General features: G+C 43.9%; 2 protein-coding genes across 2 annotated transcripts in view; one reads left to right on the top strand and one right to left on the bottom strand.

Annotated features, from left to right (window-relative positions):
• The window catches only part of LOC137267557 (COP9 signalosome complex subunit 7b-like), a 519,024-nt gene that overhangs the window by 90,839 nt on the left and 403,486 nt on the right, over window positions 1-24,699 (top strand). The gene's annotated exons all lie outside the window — the stretch shown is intronic.
• LOC137267752 (uncharacterized) lies at window positions 582-20,153 on the bottom strand. Its single transcript, XM_067802200.1, has 5 exons — window positions 19,833-20,153; window positions 18,655-18,736; window positions 2,861-3,088; window positions 2,200-2,446; window positions 582-825 (listed from the first exon to the last, which is right to left on the bottom strand). Exons 1-5 carry the CDS (start codon window positions 20,151-20,153, stop codon window positions 582-584), a joined length of 1,122 nt encoding a protein of 373 aa, XP_067658301.1.

Raw genomic sequence — 24,699 nt, 5'->3', positions numbered from 1 at the left:
TCGGAAGTAACGTTGTGATGTTAATTTGACTGGAATTTCCTAACAAAACATGCCTCATGAGTGAATGAGTTTAGTGCCTAATGAATACAAGGGGCCTTTTGGAGAATTGCATGAGAATCATGTACTATTGTTTTAATGTGGTCACGTAAATTGGTGCGTTATACAACGGAAGAAAACGTGCATATACAATCAAACTTTGAAATGGATATATACTCTTCAAAAAAAGAAACGCAAAATGAAATTAAAAAATGATACTTACAATTTTGTACACATATGTAAAGGTTGCACATTGTTTCTGGAACGTTTTAGAAGATCACGCTTGATCAAACGCAACCAAAAATGATTTTGAACGGTTTTCATGATGTGCATGGGTGTCATGCAGCACGAATATCAGACACATTGATTGTTTCTCACATGCAAAGCATGAGTACAGCATGTAACTTAATAAGAGACTTGAAATGACTCTCACAATTTCATTCACGGTCTTTGAAAGTACTGTACACGAAAATGGGACGTCTCAACGCTGCCGATCGAAATCAAGCAAATGGACGATTGCAAGCTGTATACGAAAATGGGACGCCTTAACGTTGCCGGTCGAAACCAAGATCTACACCCAGTAGAACACCTTTGGGATCAAATCGATAGATATGTACGTCGACGTCATAATCCACCACAGAATCTTCAACAGTTGTTCCACATTCCACACGAGGAATGGAGACGGATTCTTCAAAAAACATCCAACGACTGATTCGATCTGTACCCAGGAGGTGCCGGGCAGTGGTAGCTGCTGGAGGTGGCCATACGTGGTACTCACTTGAACACCACCTGGTGGACAGCAGTAATGACTGTGATGACTGTTATTCTCATGAAATATGGACGAGATAGCAATCCACAAAATTTCATTCATATATCTTTGTTTTCCGCTGATCTACACGTCCTTGAATAACGCCAAATTTTCATTGATATTTGAGTTTTGCGTTTCTTTTTAGAAAAGTGTAGTTACAAGTAGAAAATATGTGCAACTGCAATAAAGGTGCAGTATACATCCGTAGACTATATACATGTGCATGTGCTTGCGTGTGTGCGCGTTTGGATGAAAACGAAATATTATTCAAATCGCCACTATAAAAATATGAAGCTCCCAAAACTTTCAGCTAGACCACAGAGATGTTTAGATGTAAAACTTGACAGCCCTGACCAAAACTTGCCTGTCCACAAAATATCTTCACCTAAAACATGTCTAGATTTTAATCCGACCGTCGGACAGTTGAATTTGAGAATCTGGCAGCCCGTGTTGAGAAAAAAAACGGTCCTGGACGGTCGGACAAGCAGGTGTTTCGAACGCTGTCACCGTGTCCTATCCAGGATTCCATAGTTCACACAGAGTAGATGTCACTGGAACCCAGTTGACACAGCATAGCTTCCCACCTTACACTTATCCACGGCGACATATCGCTGGTGACAAAACTGAACTATTCTCATTGCGCAGCGGACACCGGTGTGTTCTGAAAGTGAAAATAAGTTGATATACTGAACAGCAAAAGAAACGCAACTCTGGGGTTTTTTGTCAAGTTTTTAACTAGAAGTCACAACCATGAACATGAACTTTTTTGAGATTCCCAATTGTGCGTTTCTTTTGGTGTTCAGTATACATATACCCACCTATGTACTCCATACAAACTTCTACACTGTAATATATGTTCGAGTATTTCATACAGTATATACTCGAAGAACATCTCCTACCAAGTGAACACTAAAATCATCACCTTCACCTTCATCACCATCACCATAACCATCACCTCACAAATAAGACCAGTGAAGGTAGAATAGGTCCCCAGCAACCCATGCTTGCAACAAAAGGCTACTATAACAGGATCGGATGGTCAGGCTCGTTGACTTGGTTGACACGTGTCATCGGTTCCCAATTACGCAGATCGATGCACATGCTGTTGATCACTGGATTGTCTGGTCCAGTCTCGAGTATTTACAAACCTCCGCCATATAGCTTGAATATTGCTTAGTGTGGCGTAAAACTAAACTCACTCATTCCTTAGCCATAAACTAGGACCTGTTCCCTGTGGTAGTTCAATCTACTTAACTATCCCATGGTAATAGACTTTTTATGAAAGTACTACACCCGGAGATGTTGGATCTTAAAGAAAACACCCCTTATAACACCATGTCATGATTTACCCATACCATTGTAAAGGCGTAAAGCCAAAGACCTGGACTTCACAAAACTGGAAGACATCCTCCGTGTTGATGGTTTTCTTTCCACAAAGTCTCATGTAGCGGCCAGTAACGCGTGACGTACACTGTACAGCAACTGTCATGCCAGGCTCAGTCACGGCTCCATCATACATATAACAAAGCTGTGGGCTGACACCGGGGGTTCCAACAGGGTCAATCCGATACACGTCGATACTAAAGTCGTGGAGTCGTTCAGCTGCAACGCAACTATCGTGTTAAACTTTTCAATTAATTTTTGTCTTTTTAAGATAATCTGGAAATCCATGCCGACTTTTCTTTACGAATAAATGCAAACATTCCAAAAACTGCTTTTCGTAGATTTGTTTTGTATTTTGTTTAGTTCTAAGGCGTCGGTCTGTAAATAATCGAGTACGATACTAGTATTTGAAATGTTAGAAAGTTAACTTAACTCTTTCCATACTCGTCATCCCAGTGGCCCGGGGTGGATTCCCCATATGGTTACAATGCGTGACGCCCAATTCTTACATCACCCGACGTGATATTGCTGTGATATTGCTAAAAGTACCATAAAACTATACTCACTAACTCTTTGTTTTTAAGAACAAAATGCCGAAATATCACGAAGACAGCCAACAAACATTTATCTTACGTCGGACAATTCTGCTGGTGACTCGAACTTCCACAACGATGTAGGTGTCTTGGAAGTCTACTTGCCACCAGGGAGAGAAATCACCGTTATTAGTAGCAAAACAGGATCCTGATGCCCATGCAGCGTTGACATCACCGTCCACAGCAGCACCTGGCGGGACCGCATCAAATGGCCACGTTGAACTTGCGCTTGCTGGTTTGCCCTTGGCAATATTAGGTAGAAACGTGTCTGTTGGTAGAAACAAAACCTGAATGATAGAAGCAAATGGGATCCATTTCATGGAGAATGAAACGCTAACAAACGATTGTACATTTTTAATTTGACCCCAAATTAAGAATGAGTTTTACATTCCTTTGCCAATGCGACCAAAACCAAATTAAACATTGGCAACGACTATTTAATTTTAAAAGAAATTCTATATCAATAGAACTATTCTTGTTGGTCATTTCATCTATTTCAAAATGTCACTCAAAGGTGCTAAAATATTGGCATATACTACGGTTACTTAATCGATGCTACAATCATGATTTTTTTTTTGCTATCTAGAATCATGATCATATTTCATATATTTTGCTTACATTTAATTTTCACATATATTTTGTATTTCATTTATTTATTTGATTAAAAAATATAGTAGTATAGGGAATGGGGGTTCTGGACCACTTTCAAAAAAAGTCTCTACAACGCCTTATTTAGTGAATAAGGCGTTGGTTGGGCCCTTAGCTCTTGCTACTATTACCCCTACTACAATGTCACGTTTAACGTGTGTTGGTAGGAGGTAACACTGTGCCGTACGGTACGATCAATAATTCTTCTCTTACAAACCCCCTACCCGGCTCATCCCTCAAGTAGTATAAGTTAGGTTCGTCGGCTTTCATATCCACTTTATTTATGTTGTAAGTTTTGACTGACCATATAGGATCGGTGGCCCGCTTACGGCTATCACCCTCGTGTTCCCCCGGCTGGTATAGATACCTCACTAGGGCCCTATCTGGTATCTGTTTCTCCTTCCCACGCAATGGAGCGGCCGACTCTGCAACTATTGATTTTAGTTTGATAGCGTCTGCCGGTTTCTTACCGGTGAGACGGGTGACTTCATGGCTGATTGCCGACACCACCTTGGGTAACCTCGTGACCCATTCAGTCGATCGTTTTCCAGGGGTGGCCATCTCCCTAGCATACTGATGGCCGAACAAGCGCTCAGCCAAAGTCCTATTAAATCTCTCAACTATGGCTTGGCTGCGATGGGCTCTGGCCATGCCACGCCTGACCTTTGTATCGTGTTTGGCTAGCAGTTGTGACACGGCACCCATGAACTCCCGTCCGGGGTCAACTTGCAGCTCTGTTGGCCACGTCAGCGGGCTGCGTTTGTATATGCGTTCGAATCCTCTGGCTACCTGGGCCGAATCTTTCGTGGTCAAGGGTTCGGCTTCCTTGTAACGACTGGCTACGTCCACTACGGTTAAGGCATACTTGTACCTCTTGTCGTGGGGTAGGAACAGTAGGTCTGCCTGGTGAACGCTATTAGGTATGTTAATACCGAACCTCCTTCTAGGCACGTAGCGTGGTGCCGGCAAATAGATCTGCCACAGGGCTTGTTTTTCAAGCCACGCTTTGGCTTCCTCCGGGGGTATTCGCGCTATTTTAGCTAGCTTATCTACTCCAGCTCCTTTCCAGTACCCACGCGGGCTGTAGTAAATAGCCTCAAATTTTTTCATGTCCATTCGCGTATGTGTTTATCCCATCAATAGCTATCCAACGTTTCGTGTCCATAGGCGACAGGGACGTCTTGTTTATAGTCAGTCCGTATATCTTATGTCCATCACTTCTAAGTGTGTTCATTTTATGCCTAAAGGTACGGGTCTTGAACAGGGCTTCCTTGAATCTGGCGTGTTTGATGTGTTGTTTCACCACATACTTCTTAACCCCCTTAGCCTTCCGGATCTCACTATTGTCGGCTTTCAGTATGGAGTACATCTTAGGTCTCAAACCTATGTACTCGGCTATGGGCGTGCCAGCACACTCGTCCTTCATCTTACCTAGGACCTTTTTATTTACCGTACTGTGTATGGTATGGGTCTTAGGGTAGTCGCTGGTGTCGTATAAATCGAGGTGTTTTTTCATGTCCTTGTACACGTCCTCGGTTCGAATTTCTAACAGCAGGGAATCCGTGTCAGTGTACAGCACTTCACACCTGTCGCCGTACTGTTTCTTGAGCTCGTTGTAGTAAAAGTCGTACATCAGGTGTTTGGATAAATCGAGGATGCTCATCCCCACGTAAACAGGCCGGTTGAATTTTATGTGGCTTTTCTTCATGTGTAGGGCAACCAGGTTGTCTGTGAATATCTTACTACGGTTGAATGCCGGGCTGACTATCAATCTCCTGAGCTTGTCTTCCTCACTCGACCGAACCAGCTTCACGGTCACGCGTTTCCTCAGGTTCTCCATAGTCTTACCAAACACCGAGTTGTTCATGAGCTTGTAGAGATTTTTCTCAAAATCACTGGTGACTTTTTTTCGTAGGTCTGTGTTCATTCTGATGTAGGGCTCCATCCATGGGCTCTGGTCGAACATGAGCACCCTGTGTATTTTGGTCAGCCTCATACCCAACGACAGGTACAGCTGTAGGTTGCGATAGTGAACGATGTACTTGGTCTTATTCATTAAGTTAGGAACGAGTTTTTCAACGTCTGTCACACGCCCACCTAACAAGTTATGTTGGTACTCAGACATCCAGTCTGGGTTAACCCTCATACGTTCGGGGGCCAGGGGGTAGCTGTTGTGTGATGTGTGTAATTCCTTGGTATACTCTAAGTCAACCTCAAGGATATACCCTTTGTTCGAATCTGGTGCAACCCCCATAACATCAACGTGGGGTACCCATTCGAATCCCCCTGTAGGTAGATACTGGCTCATGGCCCAGCCGTACAGGTTGTTTGCGTCGAGGTAGAGAATGTGATTGGTTGGCTTGTTAGGATCGTAACCTTTCACGTATTGATTATTTGCTTTCGCATATCGTTTGGATGCCATGGAAATCCCACCTCGCAAGCCTTTCTCAATGAATAGGTGCATGTCGTAATCTGTGAGCAATTCCAAATTAACTCCGGTCTTTTTAAGCAAGGCGTCCCACGACAGACCTGGGCTGGTGTAATACCATGCGGGGTCGAGTTTATACTGCTTGAAACACGTTCGCCTAAACGTCTCAAACACGTCGGCTAACAGCAGTACATCTGTCCTCAAGTACAGGTCGTGATAATCACCCAGGTTCTTACAACCCAGTTTATTCCATACGTTAGTCGCGTGCGAGTAATCATCTCGTGAGACGGACGCCTCATTCAGCTTGCTATAAAAGCAGTCAATAGGGGGTAGTCTGGTCTCGGTGAACTTGACCCAACTATCCATGTACTCATAGGGGTACACACCCTTCCTCATAAGCAGGGGTCTAGTCTCAGCGTCTGTGTATCGATCGGTGATAGGGAAGGTATTGTTGGCCTTGACCAGACTTTCGAGTGACGACAGGAGGAACTGAAACGAGTCAATGAACCTAAGTCCTTTTAAGCTGAAGGAGATGTATCTCTCCATGTTGTTGGGGATGCACGTTATATTACCATCGATTTTCGCGATGGCCTGCATGATCAAGTGTGAGTCGTACCCTCTCAAGTTGTGAAAGACAACGGGGATGTTTATTGTCTTAGGGTTGATTTTAAGCTTGAGGTTGCACGCGCTGTGAGCGGCGCCTCTATACTTACCAGTTATGTGGCAGTGATCTCTCACCGAATCACCGTTAAGTGGTGAGTCACACACGTGACAGTTAGTACTACTAGCGTGAGCTAGCCTGTCGACTCGGGTCATACGCATGGGAGCGATTCTATACAATGCATTCCTAATAATTTTTTCTTCCTGCAAACACTTTAGAAACCTTTCAGCCGCGTCAGGGCCCCTATACACTACCGGAGCTTTCGTTTCCCCGTCACAACGGACGACAATGTATCCAAACCCACAGGCTTTATGCTCTTGTGTTTTGTGGGTGAAGCTCTCACCACTAGGGGGTGTGGGGGATTCCCCCACAACCAAGGCTTCGAAGTCGGCGTATATGATATAAGGCACAGACATTTGGTTCTTGTGGTTACCGAATTTTAGGATATTATCACCTTCCTTAGGCATGTCGACTCGTATGGCCGTCTGCCCCACACCTTGGCAATCCTCCCGGTGGGATTCTAATAAATCAGCTCGTGTGAAGCCATGTAGGCATCGTTCACAGAAGTGGGTCTTTCCTCTGTGTGCCGATTGGTCATACAACAGCCTGCTAAAGTGTTTTATCCATGTGTAGTGATACTTGTCACCTCGCTGGATCATGAATATATTGATAACTTGGCGATCCTTCACCCCGCTGACCCTGTGTACTATTGTTGTGTTACCTTCGTGCCCAAAGATATTTATAGCCAGATTATTCTGTTTTTCTACTTTAGTGATCTGGGATATGGGGGTGGGTTCATCTATACCATCCCAGTTGAGCCCATCGTCTTGGGGATAGCCAGAAAGCCTATCTGAATGAGTGTCAGCGGGAAAAAAGGCTGACCTGATAGCTAACCTCAGGCAATCGTTTCCTCTATTCTTAACGTTTACTATGGCATGTTTGTTCCTATAGTAGGGAGGCAAGGATAGGTATGACCCGCCTCTGAACGGCACGTAGTTAGCTATGTCTAGATAGACATTATCGATTTTATCTACAGCCCACGCGGACCCCAAGTGTGTGTAGCGTTCTAGGTATTCTCGTATCTGCTGAAAACTGGTATCGATTGATGTGTCAATGGTCTCTGTATGTGTGACGACCTCTTGTTTACCTCGGAAGTAAGGCTGAACATACTCAGTGAGGTCCCCAACCTGCTTATCGAGCGACATTTTCACTGTGATCTGAAACTTGATACTTCCTAGGTTATTTAGTTCCTGGTTGACCTTATCAGCTATCAGAGGCTTGATATCTGTAATGTCTATGTTTCTATCAACGTGCATGTGCCAACCTCTCAAATAGTTGCCAACAGCGCGCTCAGTGCGCACGAACTGTAGGTCAATAGCTCTATTCTGTCGTAATAATTCTAAAAGTTGTGGTTTCCTCATACGGGAATATCCGCCTAAACCCAAATCGTGTGCCTCGGCTTTCAGTTGTTTTACAGTGGGACGTGCTACGGGGGTATGTGATAACAATTCTACTAACCCGGCTCTCCCCAGTTTTGAATAACCCGTGTATCCAAGCTGTTTTGCTTGAGCTTTTAATTGTTTTACCGTAGGAGGGGCTTCTAAACTTAGTAATCTCAACAATGCTGACTTCCGCATTCGAGAATACCCGATCACACCTCTCTGTTTTGCGACCCGCTTAAGCTCGCGTACAGTAGTCATAGTGTTTACACCTAACATAACCAATGTCTAATTGGAGTCTATCTTGAGCAGTCGCCTACGTTCTTTTATGTAGCCCTTTTTATTCTCGTAGATGAGTTGATGTCTGACTACGTTCGCTCCGTGAGCTTTACATAGACAGTAGTGCCCTTTAACCCCGATACCACACACAGAACACGTGTAGTTAGGACTTCCCATATGGAAACAACAGAACCTAGTCCTGCATTTCCTACCACAGGCCTCGGTCTTCCCCATAAGTATGTATTCACATCGGTATGGAGCGGGTCTCATGTTTACTTATATGGGTATTTAATTTAATTGCTTCGCAACCAACGCAGTAGCTGCTATACCCAACACTATGAAGCCCAGTTCATGATTCATTTGTCCCTTGGATGGTGTGTAGTACTGAGCGAGTGTGGGTTTATTGAGCGGTTCCAATCATTTACCAGTTAGTAGGTAGTATTCTTTCATTGCTTCATCGACATCGTTGAATGTTTGAACGGCATGGTTTTCACGCTGGAGTTGTTCGTTAATAAAATCGATCCTCTGGAGGCGTTTTTTAGCGTACTCGGCCTGTGCCTTTTGTAATTTCTCAGTAGCGAGATCGTGCCGCTTCCTTTCTTCCTGTATTTCAGCCGCGTGGTCATCTCGTAGTTTCGAGAAGAGGAAATTACTCCCGGAAAATGCCAGGGCATTCACTAACGCCCCACCGACCATCATAGCTATCGTGGCCATCCTATATTTATTTCATTATATTTTCAGGTATTATCCCTTGTTTTACTAGGATGTCTTTTGTGGCCATCGCCATACCAAGGTTCATTATGAGCATACCCATATCCTGCAGGTTGAAATCTAGCTTGATAGTTGGTTGTTTAAGCACCATCTTAGTCAACCGAGCGTACCCTACGGCTAGACTGGCGACCACTGTGGCGTGGTATGCGTCGTTGACGAACGTTTTCCCCTCAGACATTATGTATATGATATAAAAATATTAAAATTATAACATGATATGCGGGTCGACAGTGGGGGGTACCACCTCACTGTTGGGGGGCTCACTGTGGGAGGGTACCCCCACGTATAACCATGTTATAACCACGGCAGCACCTACAGCCAACAACAGTCGGGGGTTGATAATTTTATGTTGGTTACACCACCGTTTTTTACCGGCAGCTACTCTCTTAGGATTCTTCTGCCTGGTTACTGTTGGGGTCACTTCCCCCACTGTGGGGTGTACCCCCACTGGTTCCCTGGTCTCCTGTGAAGGGGGCACTGTGGGGGGTTCCCCCACTGGTTCCTGTGCAGCATCCATCTATACTATTATTATTATTTTTTCTCTCAAATTGACAATGCTTTGCCGTGATAATCGCCGCCGTCACTGGAGCCAACAACATACCATATTTGTGGTACAGCTCGCAGCTGATAGAGCTCACGGCGTGTTCGATAAAAGGGTCTTTCTCAAGGTCTTCCCACAGGTAAAGTCGGCGCTCTGGTGGAATGGGAAGGAAGTATGACACAATACCGGTGTATATCTGGGTCATAGCCGATCCTATTGTCTTTGTCATTTCTGCTCCGAGCCGGGACTCGTATCTAGCGTACAGCTTATCGATTTCTTCGGCTGACATTTTGTGAATTTTATCCGGAGTGTAGTCTCCAAAGTAATGTTTGGCTTTGCCGCCAACAGCCAACGCCACCAGTTCCTCTCGCTTGTCATCATCCCCAGACAATTGTTCGAGCAATTCCTCACACTCCATCTTATAATATAACAAGTAAGATTTAGTTTTAACTATATAATACCCGATGCAGACAAAACACAGAGAAATGAAGGTTAAGTTGCACACGACAAACACTTCAAATATCATAGCTATACTTAGCATTTGCTTAGCTTTAGCTTAGCTTTAGCTTAGCTTTGCTTAGCTTTGCTAAGCTTTAGCACACTCTATATGCTACTGGTTGGTCGGTCTTGAGCACGAGCTTAGCGTGTTTAGTTTCAGCGAGCTGTTTCTTCACCCGTTCCCGTTCTAATTTGCTCATCACATCGTTCTCTCTCAAACACTCCTCGAACGAATCCCTGTCCTTGCAGTGAAATAAGGCCACCCATCGCGTCTGCTCCCTGAGGTCTTTCAACACCGAGTTGAACTTCTGCGTTAGCACCCAGACGCTGTGATTTGCATGCCGGCCGGAGAAGGCCAGGTACGATAGCATGTCTCTCTTTTTTGTTATCTCGCGATTAGCGCTGCAGTCGGCCAGTATAAACAGCGTCGGTTCCCCTTTAAATTTCTCGTGAAGAGCTTTCAACCAGTCCTGCAGGCGTGTTCCAGGGTCGATTTTGTGTACGTCCGGGTCCGTCATCACCCAAGGTCGCACGTACGTTTTATTCATGCTCAGAGTAGGGCACATGATAACGATGTTATCGAACACATCCTTGTAGTAACCCTCCAACATATCCAACACAAAAACGGTCTTCCCACAGCCAGTCTGCCCGCACACTATGGCGCAGTGTGGGTCAGTGGGGAGGTGGAAGTCAGTAGATGGCTTGCACGAATCTCCCATTGTCTATATTAAGTTGCGCGTCCATAATAACGTACAGATATAATTTCAACTTACCAGCGGGTTGAGCCTTCTTAGTAATCTGGATGGTTATCCCTTCGCTGCCGTTATCTATACGGCGCCCGCTACCGTGCAGTTTATCATCATCCGTGGATCGCATGTCCAACCATAGGGCGTACTTGGTGGTCAGGTATTCACCGATCTGCACGGAGCCGAGGTTCAGGTCCTTTCTTATGTAATCCCCCACTGGTAGCTTTTTTATCTCATCCCACTGCTGGTGTGGTCTCATACCATGACTGAACAGCTGGTTGGGCACGCCCTCGATGGTCACTTCCACCTTTTCAATCTCGGGGTTGAAAAACTTCTCGCTGTCCCTCCGGAATGGCTCGTAATCCTCCACGGGGACGACCAGGATACCTTTCATCGATCGCGCCGGCACGTTCAGGTTGATATTCCACACAGTGTCGCTCTTATCTCGCACGACTGATCTATGCCTCAGTACGCGATCGTACAGGATAGCCATCTTCCCAGAGTACTGGCTTCGAACCCACGTTCCGCACTAGCTCGCGTTTGTCGTTGTCGGAGGTCAACGTGATATTGAACGCCAGTCGAACAGTGCCTGGTACAATGAGGTCATTCTCACCAAGGTTTGGAAATCTAACCAGCAGAGTTTGATTCTGGTCTATCTTGCTGGGATTGTTGGTGATGGTCACTGACTGGCGCACGGCTCTGGCTCCTAATGGCTCTCTCAATCTTCTGAAAGGATCTAATTTTCTGCCGTACATTGTTATATATAAATGAAATATATTTTTAATACTAAATAATGGCTGAAGACATACCTATGGGGGAGATGTGGGATTATACTATGGATGATACAGGGGCCGAGCAGGAGACCTCATTCTCAGGTGACGCACTCATGGAGGGCGCCGTCGACGATTATTACAACGCAGTTGAAAATAAATCCAAACTCAAGCCGTTGGGAAGGGACTATTCCAGGTTTACCCTCGATAGCAATGGCACGCTGCGTTTGAAGGCTCACCCGGAGATCGATCTCGTGAATAAACGCATGAGAGAACCGCTTGCTTTATCAACACTGGGCAGTCGACATGGGAGTGACTTGATCCGCGATGAACTAGGTTTCATAGATTACGGTGGCGCGCGACCTAAGATTCCCCCGAAGGTCCGTCAAGATCTGCAAGCTTATGATATTAAAAAGGTGTTGGCCGACTACAAGAACAAGCCCTTCCCGAGTTTCGAACTTACCTTTCGGGAACTGCGGGGGTTGGACCTGTTGATGGAAACCATTCGTGGTCAGCTCTGGAAAAGCACGGCCAAAGTGAGTGAGATAGACGACCACATCAACTATGAAAAGGGCAAACTCGGTGAAACTGAGGACGAGTCTATGAAAGCCACCATCGAGGAACGAATACGTAATTTGGAAGAGGAAAGGCAGGTCTGGTTGGAGACAGCGTCCGGCTACAAAGAAAAGCTTCGATCCCAGACCAACCGTGTGCGGGAAACCATCAATCAAGTCCTCTACCGAGACACCACGTTAGCAGACAGGATTCGGATATTGTTCCGGGAGCAAGGGATCACCATCGCCAGCATTCTGACTGCATTGGGTTTCATCATATCAACCTTGGTGGTGTCACTGACAGGGGGTACTGTGGGGGGAACTCCCACACCCCCCACAGGCGGTGTTAAAGACTGGATAAAAAAACTCGGGGAAGGCCTAGCTAAACTGGCTGGTAAAGCCGCCGAAGCCCTTCCCGGCATCCTGGGTAGCATCGTCTCGTGGTTGTTGGGCGCTCTGGCTAAAACTGCCACGTGGCTCAGTCAAAACCTGTGGGCAGCCATCGTCGCCGTGGCGGGTCTGGTGTACGTAGCGGCTAAGAAATTTTTAACCAAATAAGTCCCAAAGCTACCCCACCAACCACCAGGGCCGTTTTACTATCAATATGCTGCTGATTGGAGGCCTGAATATGAGGGGCCACCTCCTGTGGTGTTGGTTGAACTTTAGACTCGGGGGGCGGCGCCACTATACCCGTTTCACGTGGTGGGATGTGTGGGATATAGGGGGTGTTAATATCGGGGTTGATACCCAACTTTTGATCCGCCGTGGCTATGACTATTTTGTTGTTATAACCCACCACTTTTTTTACTCTCAGTTGCATATCACTCGGAGCCATGTACAGCCCCACGCCGAACACGTAACTGACTTTCGATCTGGCGTATTCTAACACGTTTTGGTAGCGGTCGATGGCCCGTGGGAGATCAACTGGAGAATTGATAGCATCCTCAACGTTGGCAACGAACTGTTTCTGAGCGTCGAAAGCAGTTCCCTTACTGAGGATGTTGGAACGCGTCATCGACTGCGCACCCAACAGCGCCCACACGTACGTTCGAATCGAGTCGTTCAAGCGTATTGTACCAGCACGAGTGAATTCTTTCGATGTTTTTGAGATCATTTTAGTCCAGGCTGTGGCTGCATCAGGATTGGTTTGCTTTATGTAGCTGACATGGATCTTTTCATTCGTTGTGGGACCTGTAAATGTATGACGGTTTGGGTTGTATGTACCATCTGCAGAACTGGCTATATATGTTCCGGACCTGTAGAAGTACACGTAAACTATACCGAGACCATGGTTCACACCAGGAAGGCGAAAGTCTTTATTCGTTGGAATCTCAAACTCCCCACAAACACGTTCATAAGCGCGTTTATCATAGGGGTTATTCGTCATACTCCACGCTTTATCTTGGGGAAGAGGAGCACTTATTTCCTTCAATATTCGTCTCGTTTGATAATAAATATGAAACAAAATGACTGCCTTACTCAGTTCGTCTATACCGTAGTCTAGTGTCACACCCGACCCTGTCGTCGCACACCACACAGCAAAGTTGAGTTGGTTCTGCCAAAACTGCATTGGGTTTTGATTCCAGTTTACCACCGCCTGCGCGTTATTAACGGTCACGATATAGTTTTCAAAGATATTAATAAAGGTTGCTTTAAACCCCGTACTACCTACCACCACGATTTTCAAGTGTGCTAAGTCCATATTATAATATATAATTTATATATTATAATATGTACATAACACTTCCAGGAATAACGAGCGGTGAGGACGTTCAGCTGACGCACGCGATCGATAACACGTCAGGCCAACTCGAAGTCGCACTCTGCGATATCACCTACCTACCGCAATGGACTAACATCAACGCCAGCAACAATAAGCTGTTCGTCAGTGGAACTCGCAGCCAGGTAACTGACGGCTACTACAGCGTGTGCTCTCTAAACGACGAGGTCTTCAAAACCCTGGGAGCCGAACTCAAGATGAACGACTCAAACGGTACAGTGGTGTTAATCAACAACGGAAGAAACCCCTTGAGGCTCGGCCGACCATTAGCGAGGATACTCGGTATATCTCCTGACGAAATAAAACCAACAACAACCGTCACAGGCACGAAGTTACCCGATCTAGTACCGTACCGAGAGCTGTACATTCATCTCGGTCAGGTGAGCACAACGTACAACATTCAAGGAGGTCACCCTTCCACTATACTGAGAGCAGTGCCGGTGAAAACTGAGAAATACACCAAATTCACCACGGCAGTATAAGAGATTAATCCAGGGCAACATACCTGAGCTGATAATATCGGTGTTAGATATAAATCATAATCCTGTAAATATAGGATACCTCAGCTTAACGCTTCATGTAAAATGACCAGCGCACAAGGGCCCGGAGTGAAAAAATGCGTCAATATCGGGATCTCCGACCTCGGAGACGCGCGGTTTCGACGCTCCCGGAGTAGATGGTAAATCGTACGCCTTTCAACTGAAAAACAACATTTACAAACGCGTTGAAGTCACCTCCGGTGGAGCCCTAAGTGATATAGTAGATACCACAAGAGCAACAGTCAACACTAAGTACGCCCTTGTCAACACCGGTAATAACTGGATAATATACCCATCGTTCGGGGGTAAACTGTTCGACTTAGACGATGTTGAGAGCACTACCGTCGCCCGAAACAAGCCATATATGCTCGTCTTCACCGAAGATGACAAGTGGGTGTTGTTACCCGATAACGACTGGTTTCTCAATATTAGGCTCGGCTCCCCCTACGTGTTCACGGATAACAAAGACAACCACCTAAACAAAGTCGTGAACAATGGAACCCTGCTCGTGGCTTACGTCCCAACTCAGAGACGTAGCGTAGTCGTCAGCCCACTCGACACTATGGCAGCCCACATGCTATCGAGTAAACCGGCCATACAAAACGTGAAATTGCAGTTGGTGTCTGAATTCGAAGGCGTGGTCAGTATACTAGAGAGTCTACCGGCAAACTCAACACTGATCATCAAAGTCTACCTAGGGGAACCATCGGGGAATGATGTCGAGATCGTGAAGGGGATCAAACTCGGGTGGGGGAAACGACACCAGTATCAAGTTTGCAATGTTTACGTGCGGGTGGGTGTCGGCTCCAACACCAGTCTGCAGGGCGTCAACGTGATCGTGGAAAACAAGATATCACTAACCAATATCTTCCTGCCTGACAACATACACTTCATGGGTATGAAGTTCACCCCTGAACTATTATCAGAAAACCAGTTGGAAATTATATCGTAATAGTATAACAATGACCAGTCATCGTCCCAACACTACGCTTAACGACCTAGGAGATACGGAGGGATTCGATCAGCCTGGTGAGGAAGACACCTTATATATCCTGCACTTCAAAGACAACGTGTACAGACGGGTGTCGTTATCAGATTTTAAAGAGCCCAAATGGCTGATCAACTTAACACTCGCCTCACCTTATATCACAATGGACGCAGATGCGTGGATCTCTAAGATTAGGAACAACGGTATCTGGGTCGGGGATTTCATTCCGGAGCTAAATAAATTAGCAGCCAATACAGGTTTTTATATCGCAAAAAATAATTTAATATCTGAAGTAGTAGACAATAAATTAACATTTGTCCACAATGGTATTTGGCCCCCTTGGTATTTTAATGGAATATTCTCCCCCTCCACACTCATCATAGAAGTCTTCTTTGCGTATTCAGATGACAAGGTAAACACCTCAAGAGGACACCAAATTTTACCCGGGTTGACAATACGCTGGCAAACCGAACATGTACGCAAATATTGTCGTATTGTTATACAACGGAATCCCCCCCCCCGTAAAACCCTCATGGGTATAGACCCCCTGGGTTCTATAAACCACTTAATAAGCCTCCGTGGGGTTTCTATTATAACAAAAAATCCTATTAGCCTCTCACCTATTACCATGAATAACAATCTACACCTTGTAAGCTTCAAATACATTGAAAGACTGTTAACTGAAACCCAATTAAAATATCTTTCATAATATATATTATAGGATGGGTCTGTACCCAGTCGTAGAGGAAGTAGCGAAGACGCTGGAAACCGTAGATGGGTTCCGCTTGAGGCAGTTATGTGATGTGAAACGCCAACTAGAACAAGACCGTGACACGCGGAAAGCACTATGTAAAAAGTACCATAGAGCTTTCAATATCGTGGACGGGGCTGACACTACCCTTATGGCAACCAGTATGGGACTAGGGGCTGCAGGTGTTGGGTTGTTAGCTACCATCGTGGCTGCACCTATAGTGCTAGGTATTGAAATAACAGCTGGGGTGGCAGGGGTGTTAGGGTTGGCGCTTAAGTTAGTATCACGCAGACTGCATCGTAAGGTATTGAAACACGACGAGATCAGGGTTCTGGCCGAAGCAAAGCTCAACACAGTGAGTGAGCGTATTTCCACGGCACTCTCTGACAGTAAGATCTCAGAAGAGGAGTTTCGTTCAATCCTCTCTGAACTCACAAAATATAACGGAATGAAACAAGATATTCGATCCAAGTCTCGTAAGTCTGCTATCAGCGAGGACGAGAAAAAAAAGTACATAGAACAGGGGATACAAAAAGCCCAGCAAGCCTTTATTATGAACACCAAAGATATCATAGGCGGTTCACGTTAAACTGTTTCATCGATATAAACGTGACATAGGCCGGGTAGGGGGTTTGTAAGAGAAGAATTATTGACCGTACCGTACGGCACAGTGTTACCTCCTACCAACACACGTTAAACGTGACATTGTAGTAGGGGTAATAGTAGCAAGAGCTAAGGGCCCAACCAACGCCTTATTTAATAAATAAGGCGTTGTAGAGACTTTTTTTGAAAGTGGTCCAGAACCCCCATTCCCTATACTACTAATATTTATTTGTTTGTTGGTTTATGGTTTAGCTGATTGACCACTGAGTGTATACACTAAACGTAGCGAGTGAGTGAGTTTGGTTTCACTCCGCTCTTAGCAATATTTGAGCAATATCACGCCGGGGGACCAAATATGGGCTCCACATATTGTACCCATGTAGGGGAACACAGGCCTTTAACGCTTAACCACTGGGCTACCCCACAGCTCCATATACTAAATGTAAGGGTAAGGAAAATCTTGAGCATCTTTGAATCATCAAATGTATCTGCCAATAAAGCTGTCTTGTCAGAGTGATGTACATCGCGAATGCATGACCCATTGTGATCATTCAATGCAAGTACAAAGAGAATAGAGATAAGAAATCTTTATGGATGAAAAACTTCTTTGTTCTAACAATGGCGAAGTTTCGGTATAGATTCTAATAGATTCAAGCATGGCTGAAAAGCAGTGTAAAAAATTATACCGAAACGACGCCATCGTTAGAACAAAGAAGTTGATCATCTGTAAAGTCTTGTTATCTATATACCACCAACTTCTAGAATGCCATGCAAACAAATTAAAAAACAAACAGTACATAAAGGAACTCTGGTCTATGTGATCAATATACACAAAACAATGTGAAAGTTTATACGTGTAATGGTACCTAATGCTATCTTTCGCCTAGAATCGAACGCGACGCAACTCTATGCCGTTACATCATTACCCTGACGAAATTGTACGATCAAAGCTGCTATTAAACGCTACTCTCGACCGTATACGTCCGTACAACCTCTTTTCGGGTTCCCATTTTAAAGAGTTGGATGGACTGAGTGCAATGTGGATTAAGAACCTTGCCCAGGAACACTACACAGTATGAGACCAAGGTCACAAAATTGGGTATCTGCACCGGGAATAAAAGGTATTCCATAAATAACACAACTGTTTTAAATTAAGATATTGTCGTAATGATTTCTTACGTAATGCATAGGATGCACATTAAGTGTTTTACCAATCATTTCAGTCTTCCAGAGTTTTACCCAATATCAAAGCCAATTTCTGTCAATGCCATTTTCAGTGACCTTAGTGAAGTAGATCAGTGACTGTCTTCCTCGATATCTCCATATCGAGACATCTCCACTTTACCCTGCGTGCATCTACGGTTCGGTTAGATCATCTTATTACCTCCCTTAGCTGGCATTTTATCCAATCAAGTGTCTATGCAGGGAAGTTGAGCGTACCAATCACATCTCACTTTCGCTTTTTAAATTATCTGACCGATTAAACTTGGCAACACAAATCATGCAGAGGAACTCTGAAAGACGTAGAAGCAGTTCTTGCATATGTGTTTTTTAGGGTTTTTTTTAAAGTGTCAGACCTGTCAATTTGTCTGAATGATTTACCCCAAATCTGAGTCGCACTGCGAACATTATCGTTTCATTGACGTTATCAAGCTCGGTTGTAACAGAGGCTTAGCTGATTGGCTACTTTGAGAATGAGGAGCCAACAAAGAGGGGTAGCAAAATTATCGAGCCGTAGATGCATTCACGGTATAGTGGAGATTTATTGGAACGTATACCCTGGAGATGTCGAGGATGATAGTAGACAATATGTACCCATCGTAAAGCATTGTACATACCACATCGCACATTGCCGTTCCTCTTCAAAATGCATCTCTCTGTGATTCCACACTGAGTGTTCTGACAAGGACCAAGTCTAGTCTGTAACAATTATGATATGTGATTTGTGACTAGGTAATGTCTTTATGAACATTGTGTGAGTCGGTGAGTTTAGTTTTACGTTGCTTTAAGCAATATTCCAACAAGATCATGGAGGGAGACACCTGAATTGGACTTCACACATTGTACCAATGTGGGAAATCGAACCCGGGACCCCATTGCCCCTTTGTGTGAGTGACGTGTTGTCGGTGGGACAGGATCTCTTTTCCAAGCACCCGGTGTCATCTATGATTTTTTTAGTGAAACCTGTATAATTTCTTCATGCCTGTTTCACTTTTGACACCAAGTGGATTCTGCTTCAGCAGACAGACAAGATAGGTAATTATCTGGCATTGAGGATTCATAAATAGGATAGCACTTACATACGTCTTATAAATTTGTATTAGTGGACAGGTTTAGTTTTACGCCGCACTCAATATTCCAGCTATAGAGGCAATCCTATAGCATGAGCCCCAAACAAGGCAATAGCGATACGAAGACATGTATGTCAATGAGCCTGACCACCCAATCCCACTTGTTGCCTCTTGCGTGAGTGAGTGAGTTAAGTTTTACGCCCCACTCAGCAATATTCCAGCTAAATCATATCACTAAATAATCGAGTCTGGACCAGACAATCCAGTGATCAACAACAATGAGCATCGATCTACGCAAGTGGAAACCGATGACACGTGTCAACTAAGTCAGCGCGCCTGACCACCCGATCCCGTCAGTCGCCTCTTACGACAAGCATAGTCGCCTATTATGGCAAGTATGGGTTGCTGAAGGCGTTTTCTATCCCTCACCTTCACCGGTCTCCTCTTATGACAGGAAAGTGTTACCACAGATCAATTACGACCTTAGTTCTAAACTGGATCTTCACGGGTTCTCATAATTTGTATGCGGAAAACAGGATGGCTTTATCATCACGAGCTAGTAAAGCAATAAACTCTTTGCAGCACCATAAGAGTATTAAACCAGAATATATACAACTCTAATAAAACGTTAAGCATTACACGTGTTAGGAATTCCTTCATTTTGCAGGCAACAGAGTTCGAATCACGTTCTTAAACATTGTAACATTCATGTAGTTCCATCTTACCTCATTCCAGTTCATGATTGAGCTGTATATGAAGTCAGCTTCTTTCCAGCCACCTTCCACAATCTGGAGATCATTTAGATGGCACGGTCTTGGGCCTGATTCAAGTTGGAAGGATTTACATAGTCCATGAGCGGCACATTCAGCAGCACAGGCGAACAGAGATGAATGTTCGATGATTTTAAACGTTGATCTCATCAGACGCTTTCCATTTTGTAGATCCGGTAGACATGTATTTGTGAACTGCACCAAACTCCCAAGTATTAGGCAGCAATCATACATGATTTCGACACGTCCTATATAGAGGCGAAACATGAAGGCCATGATGTCAGTCGCCAGATGGTGAGTTAGAGGATTTCTTAATCGTGGCTGAAGTAATACCCGGGAAACTGTTAAGCTTACGACGCTGCACGTCGGCTTCTGTCCACAACCTTTATAACTTCATGAAATATATATATCAAAGCTTTTCAACACGCAAATCGATTCGTGTGTATAGTCGTTACTCATCTTAGAAGGTAGATTCAACTTCAAATGAGCATCCGTTGCCACCAGCGCATATGAAGCTTGGATCTAATTGTCAACTGCAGAGTCAATTAAGGACAAATTTTATGGATGAGCAACATCTTTATTTGGGTGATGTCACGTTTCGTTACAGATTCGCGTGCCGTTGTCAAGCGTTGAATCGAAACGTCTAGAGCTTGACAACGATTGACAACAATAGAAGAATGAGTATCGAAACATCGAATCACACGAATAAAAAGGTCATTCGTCCATCACGTTTGTCCTTGTCTGTCCACATTCTGTATATGCCACTCAAGGAAGGAACGTGCAGGATTCACAAATTATTGGTAGAACTTTAGGATTCGCTCCAATGTTGACACATGTTCTATATGCCCTGTACCCTATGTCCTAATTGTCTTGAGAATAGGAGGCGAATGTGCTTGACTTTGTATGTTTAATGAACGTGGTAGGTGCTTTGGCCATTCATATGACAAAATTGTGACAAAAAGTGTAGTTCCATCTTGTTCTTAGCGCCACTTATCCTCGAAACGTTCGTGGCCGTACGACCATCTCACACCCATTCGTAATGCTGGGGCTGGGTGAGATAGCAAGTGTCCAGCGATGTTACGGATCAGATGCATTAAAGATTTGGGCATCTGACTTGTGTCTAAAACCTCTAGCATCTACCCTCAGGAACTTGTAGTCGTGGCCCACAAGCGCCAGGAGGACCATAGAGTGCCCTCTGTGCCCGGATTTTGATGTGCTTTCCATTCCGGGACCCTATTATCATGATGCAATTGCGATCGAAGTTCGAATCAATAGCTTCACTCTTCTGGCGTAGTGGGTATCTTCAGTACCTCCTCTCTGTGGGCCTTCACGGTAGCCCATCTTCTACGTTGTCACTGTACTTTTCAGGCAAAGAATGATGAGTTTGCTGCCGGTCGCCGTCCTTCTTATACAGGCTTTGCAGCCCACTCACCAATGTTGACTTGGTGAAGTCACATAGGTCTTAATGTGAACCTGAAAAAGGTCCGCACTGTCCTACTTGAGTCGCAGTTAAGTCGCATGGAGTCTCAACGATCGCACGTGATCGTAAACATGGTCTTACTAATAGAAGTCCAGTTGCAAGTCTGACGTAAAGGAAAATGTGGAGGGAAATAAACAAAACATGCATATTTTTCTGTTGTTTTTTTTATGTACGACTGCATCGTAGTGACTTTGATTTAAGGTAACATTTAAATCTGAATATCGAAACCTTATCGACGTCGTCACAACGAATACAGCAATATCTCCTGTGATAATGTTTGCAATTTTAACATGTTTTATAACAATATGTGAATGCTAACGTTATACTATGATAGGTTCATATAAGGAATACAATGCCACGATTACATTTGTCTGCTGAGTCGTCGCGCCGTTCCATAATACACTCATGAAATATAATATATTTTTCCGCCCTTAAAGGCATTGAAAAGACCTATCCACGCATTTTCTGTACTCAGATAAGAACTGAACTAAAGGGATGTTTGTCTTATTAATGAGTATATGTTCATCTATTAATGAGATTCAGCTTCGTGTTTTTCAATATATATTTCAAGAGTGCGCGTCGGTGAAGGCGTTCAGATTATGACGATACTGCACAGTATCACTCTTGAGAGTAACTATGGTCGGATAATAGATCTTACTGAGCTGTGTTGGCCCCGATGGCTTTAGTGCAATTAAAAATAAAGGCTGATCTACTGGTGCTAGTATCATATGAAATTTCCTTTGGCATTAAATGCATATTTCAGATAAAAAGGTAATGGTATTAATGTCACGTCTATATTGTGTGATCTGGCAATGCGTGGCCATATGTTACAAACAATTTTTGACAGACTAAGCAAATAATTAATAAATGATATTAATAACATGTTCATGACTTGGCCATACAGCCATGACAATTTAAGGGGTGAAATGACTGAAATGAGCAATGGGCCTTGTGGGAATTCAATGATTCATTAGACTGCAGCCGCCTAAACTTTACTCATGTGGGTAATATGTGTAAATCTTCTATCCACGGACAACATGCTTCTACTGTTTGTATTTATTTTCATATTTTACCTATAGCTGTGCTACAGTTTTTCATTGACATGTCTTTTCTGATGTCGGAACGGAAGTTAGTCCTACACATAGTCCTACACATCACACGCTATATATGTGTGTGTGTGTGCGCGCGCGCGTGTGTGTGTGTGTGCGTGTGTGTGTACGTGTGTATACACACACAAACTTGAAGATGTTTTCAGGAGAAAAAAGCAACATTTAAAGAAAGCCCATAACAACTTATCCTAAGATAACTTCAATCTGATTTTATTCAGTTAAGATCATTCTGGTAGTGAAACCAAAACTTCTGCCAGGCATTTCTGCAGAAATGCATTTTCAGAACCAATGAGTGAGCTTATTTACAAGTGGACACATGTGCACGTGAACGTTTTTTTTTTGTGTGTTTTCCTGCTCGAGATCTTTCCAATGACATAAAATACGTCTTTGTTGCTTGATTCCTTCTGTGTGTCAAGTTACGACTCGCCGGTCAATCCTAAGTTGTCCCACCCGACTTTGTGTGCACTCAAGTGTAACGAAGTGTTTTCATTGGCTGGCTCTCTGTTTACGGCGTATAAGCTCGATATGTGTTATTTTAAATTGCCTGTGCTCAATGATTGAAGTGCACGTGGTGTCAGAACGATCTGTCGACAAATACAAATTATGATGTTGCTAATCATCTACAGACTAAAAGCTCGGACCGTCGACATAACGTGGTCAACAAACCGTGACGGTGTTATAGAGAATGTTTGCTTAGTGACGTAGTTGTGCATTGCATATCGTCATTAGTGAGTGAGTGAGTTTAGTTTTACGCCCCACTCAGCAATATTTCCTATATGGCAGCGGTCTGTAAATAATAGAGTCTGGACCAGACAATCCAGTGATCAACAACATGAGCATCGATCTGCGCAATTGGAAACCGATGACATCTGGCAACCAAGTCAGCGAGCCTGACTACCCGATCCCGTTAGTCGCCTCTTACGACAAGCACAGTCGCCTTTTATGGCAAGCATGGGTTGCTGGAGGCCTATTCTACCCCGGGACCTTGACGGGTCTCATATTGTCATTAGCAGACAGGCAGACATATAGGTGTTAAAAAAAAGACATTGAGTTTTCTGTGTGACAGAGGCTGCTTATCACAATCATCATGGTTTCTTTTAGGTAAAGAGTGGATTATTTACTTGTTTGTATGCAATAGTTTATGTACTAGTAATATGAGTCACCTGAATATTATTATCGGAATCCGTTCGCTTAAAAAATGTATCAATTATTAGCATAAATTGACACAAAACTTGTTAAATCTCTGTCGCATTTAGGAGACTTGCAAGTTTGACATCTTTGTAAATGAATGATGCGCTGTGCGCAGTTGTTTATGTACCAGTAATATGGGTTACCTGAATATACCTGAACAGAATCATGCTAGTTTGATGTGGTTGTAAATTAATGACATACTGGTATGTGCAGTGTGTGCAATTGTGTATGGACAGACAGACAGACATTTTTATTCAGTATAGAGGCCTCAGGCCTAAAATACAATTTCAGTCACTGAGCATACTTTAAGTTGATCCTCTTCTCAGCATGATAGAGGAAATGTCCAACATTATTAAGAGTGTTTGTGTTGGAAGCGTTTAAAATGTTAACAACAGACATAAGGTTGTGTGGTTTCTTTAGAGTATTACTAAAGTATTTCTTGCTAAAATCTGCATATAGTGCGCATTCCAGCAAAATATGATATTCATCTTCAATGGCATTTACGTTATACATTTTAGAGTAGCTACACAGCCTTAGATGTCTATCAGTATTAGTGTATCTTCCCGTCTCTATGGCAATTTTAAAGTTTGAACATCTAAATCTGGGAATAGCAGTTCTTACATGAAGAGATAAATCCCAACATAAGTACTTTTCAACATCCAAGTTTTGTATGATTTGTAGAGACAACATTTAGGTGTAGACTCCAGAGAGGAGTACCATGCCTAAATTATCACATAACTGCTGTTTGAACATAGATATAAAGCCTTTGAATCTCCAACACTGTGGCTTAATCAGGCATAACCAAAACCAAAGTGAAATAGTAAATGTTTAACCTTACTATCCCATGTAATTCTCCCACACTCATCAAGTGCCTTAAGCATCATCTAGGACTGATATGGTAATCTATCTTTGGGTAGCTGCAATAAGTGACACCAGTACTTAAAAACCTTCGATGTGTACACACGCTGTAATGGATGCCTACCACATTCTCCTAATACCATATTTGATGAAGTAGATTTGTTGACTTTAAGAAAATATTTGC

This window comes from Haliotis asinina, chromosome 16 (assembly GCF_037392515.1).
Source record: "Haliotis asinina isolate JCU_RB_2024 chromosome 16, JCU_Hal_asi_v2, whole genome shotgun sequence".
Taxonomy (NCBI): Eukaryota; Metazoa; Mollusca; class Gastropoda; order Lepetellida; family Haliotidae; genus Haliotis; species Haliotis asinina.
Note: the sequence above shows the minus strand (reverse complement) of the source record. Positions and strands in the feature narration are given on the sequence as shown.

Excerpts from the sequence above, each read along its gene's own strand:
- LOC137267752 (XM_067802200.1), bottom strand. The coding sequence starts at position 20,153 with ATGGCCTTCATGTTTCGCCTCTATATAGGACGTGTCGAAATCATGTAT. Across the intron at positions 3,089-18,654 it reads GAACGGCAATGTGCGATGTG|ACACGTTTCTACCTAATATT; the intron begins GTATGTACAATG and ends TTCTACCAACAG. Across the intron at positions 2,447-2,860 it reads CACCAGCAGAATTGTCCGAC|CTGAACGACTCCACGACTTT; the intron begins GTAAGATAAATG and ends GTTGCGTTGCAG.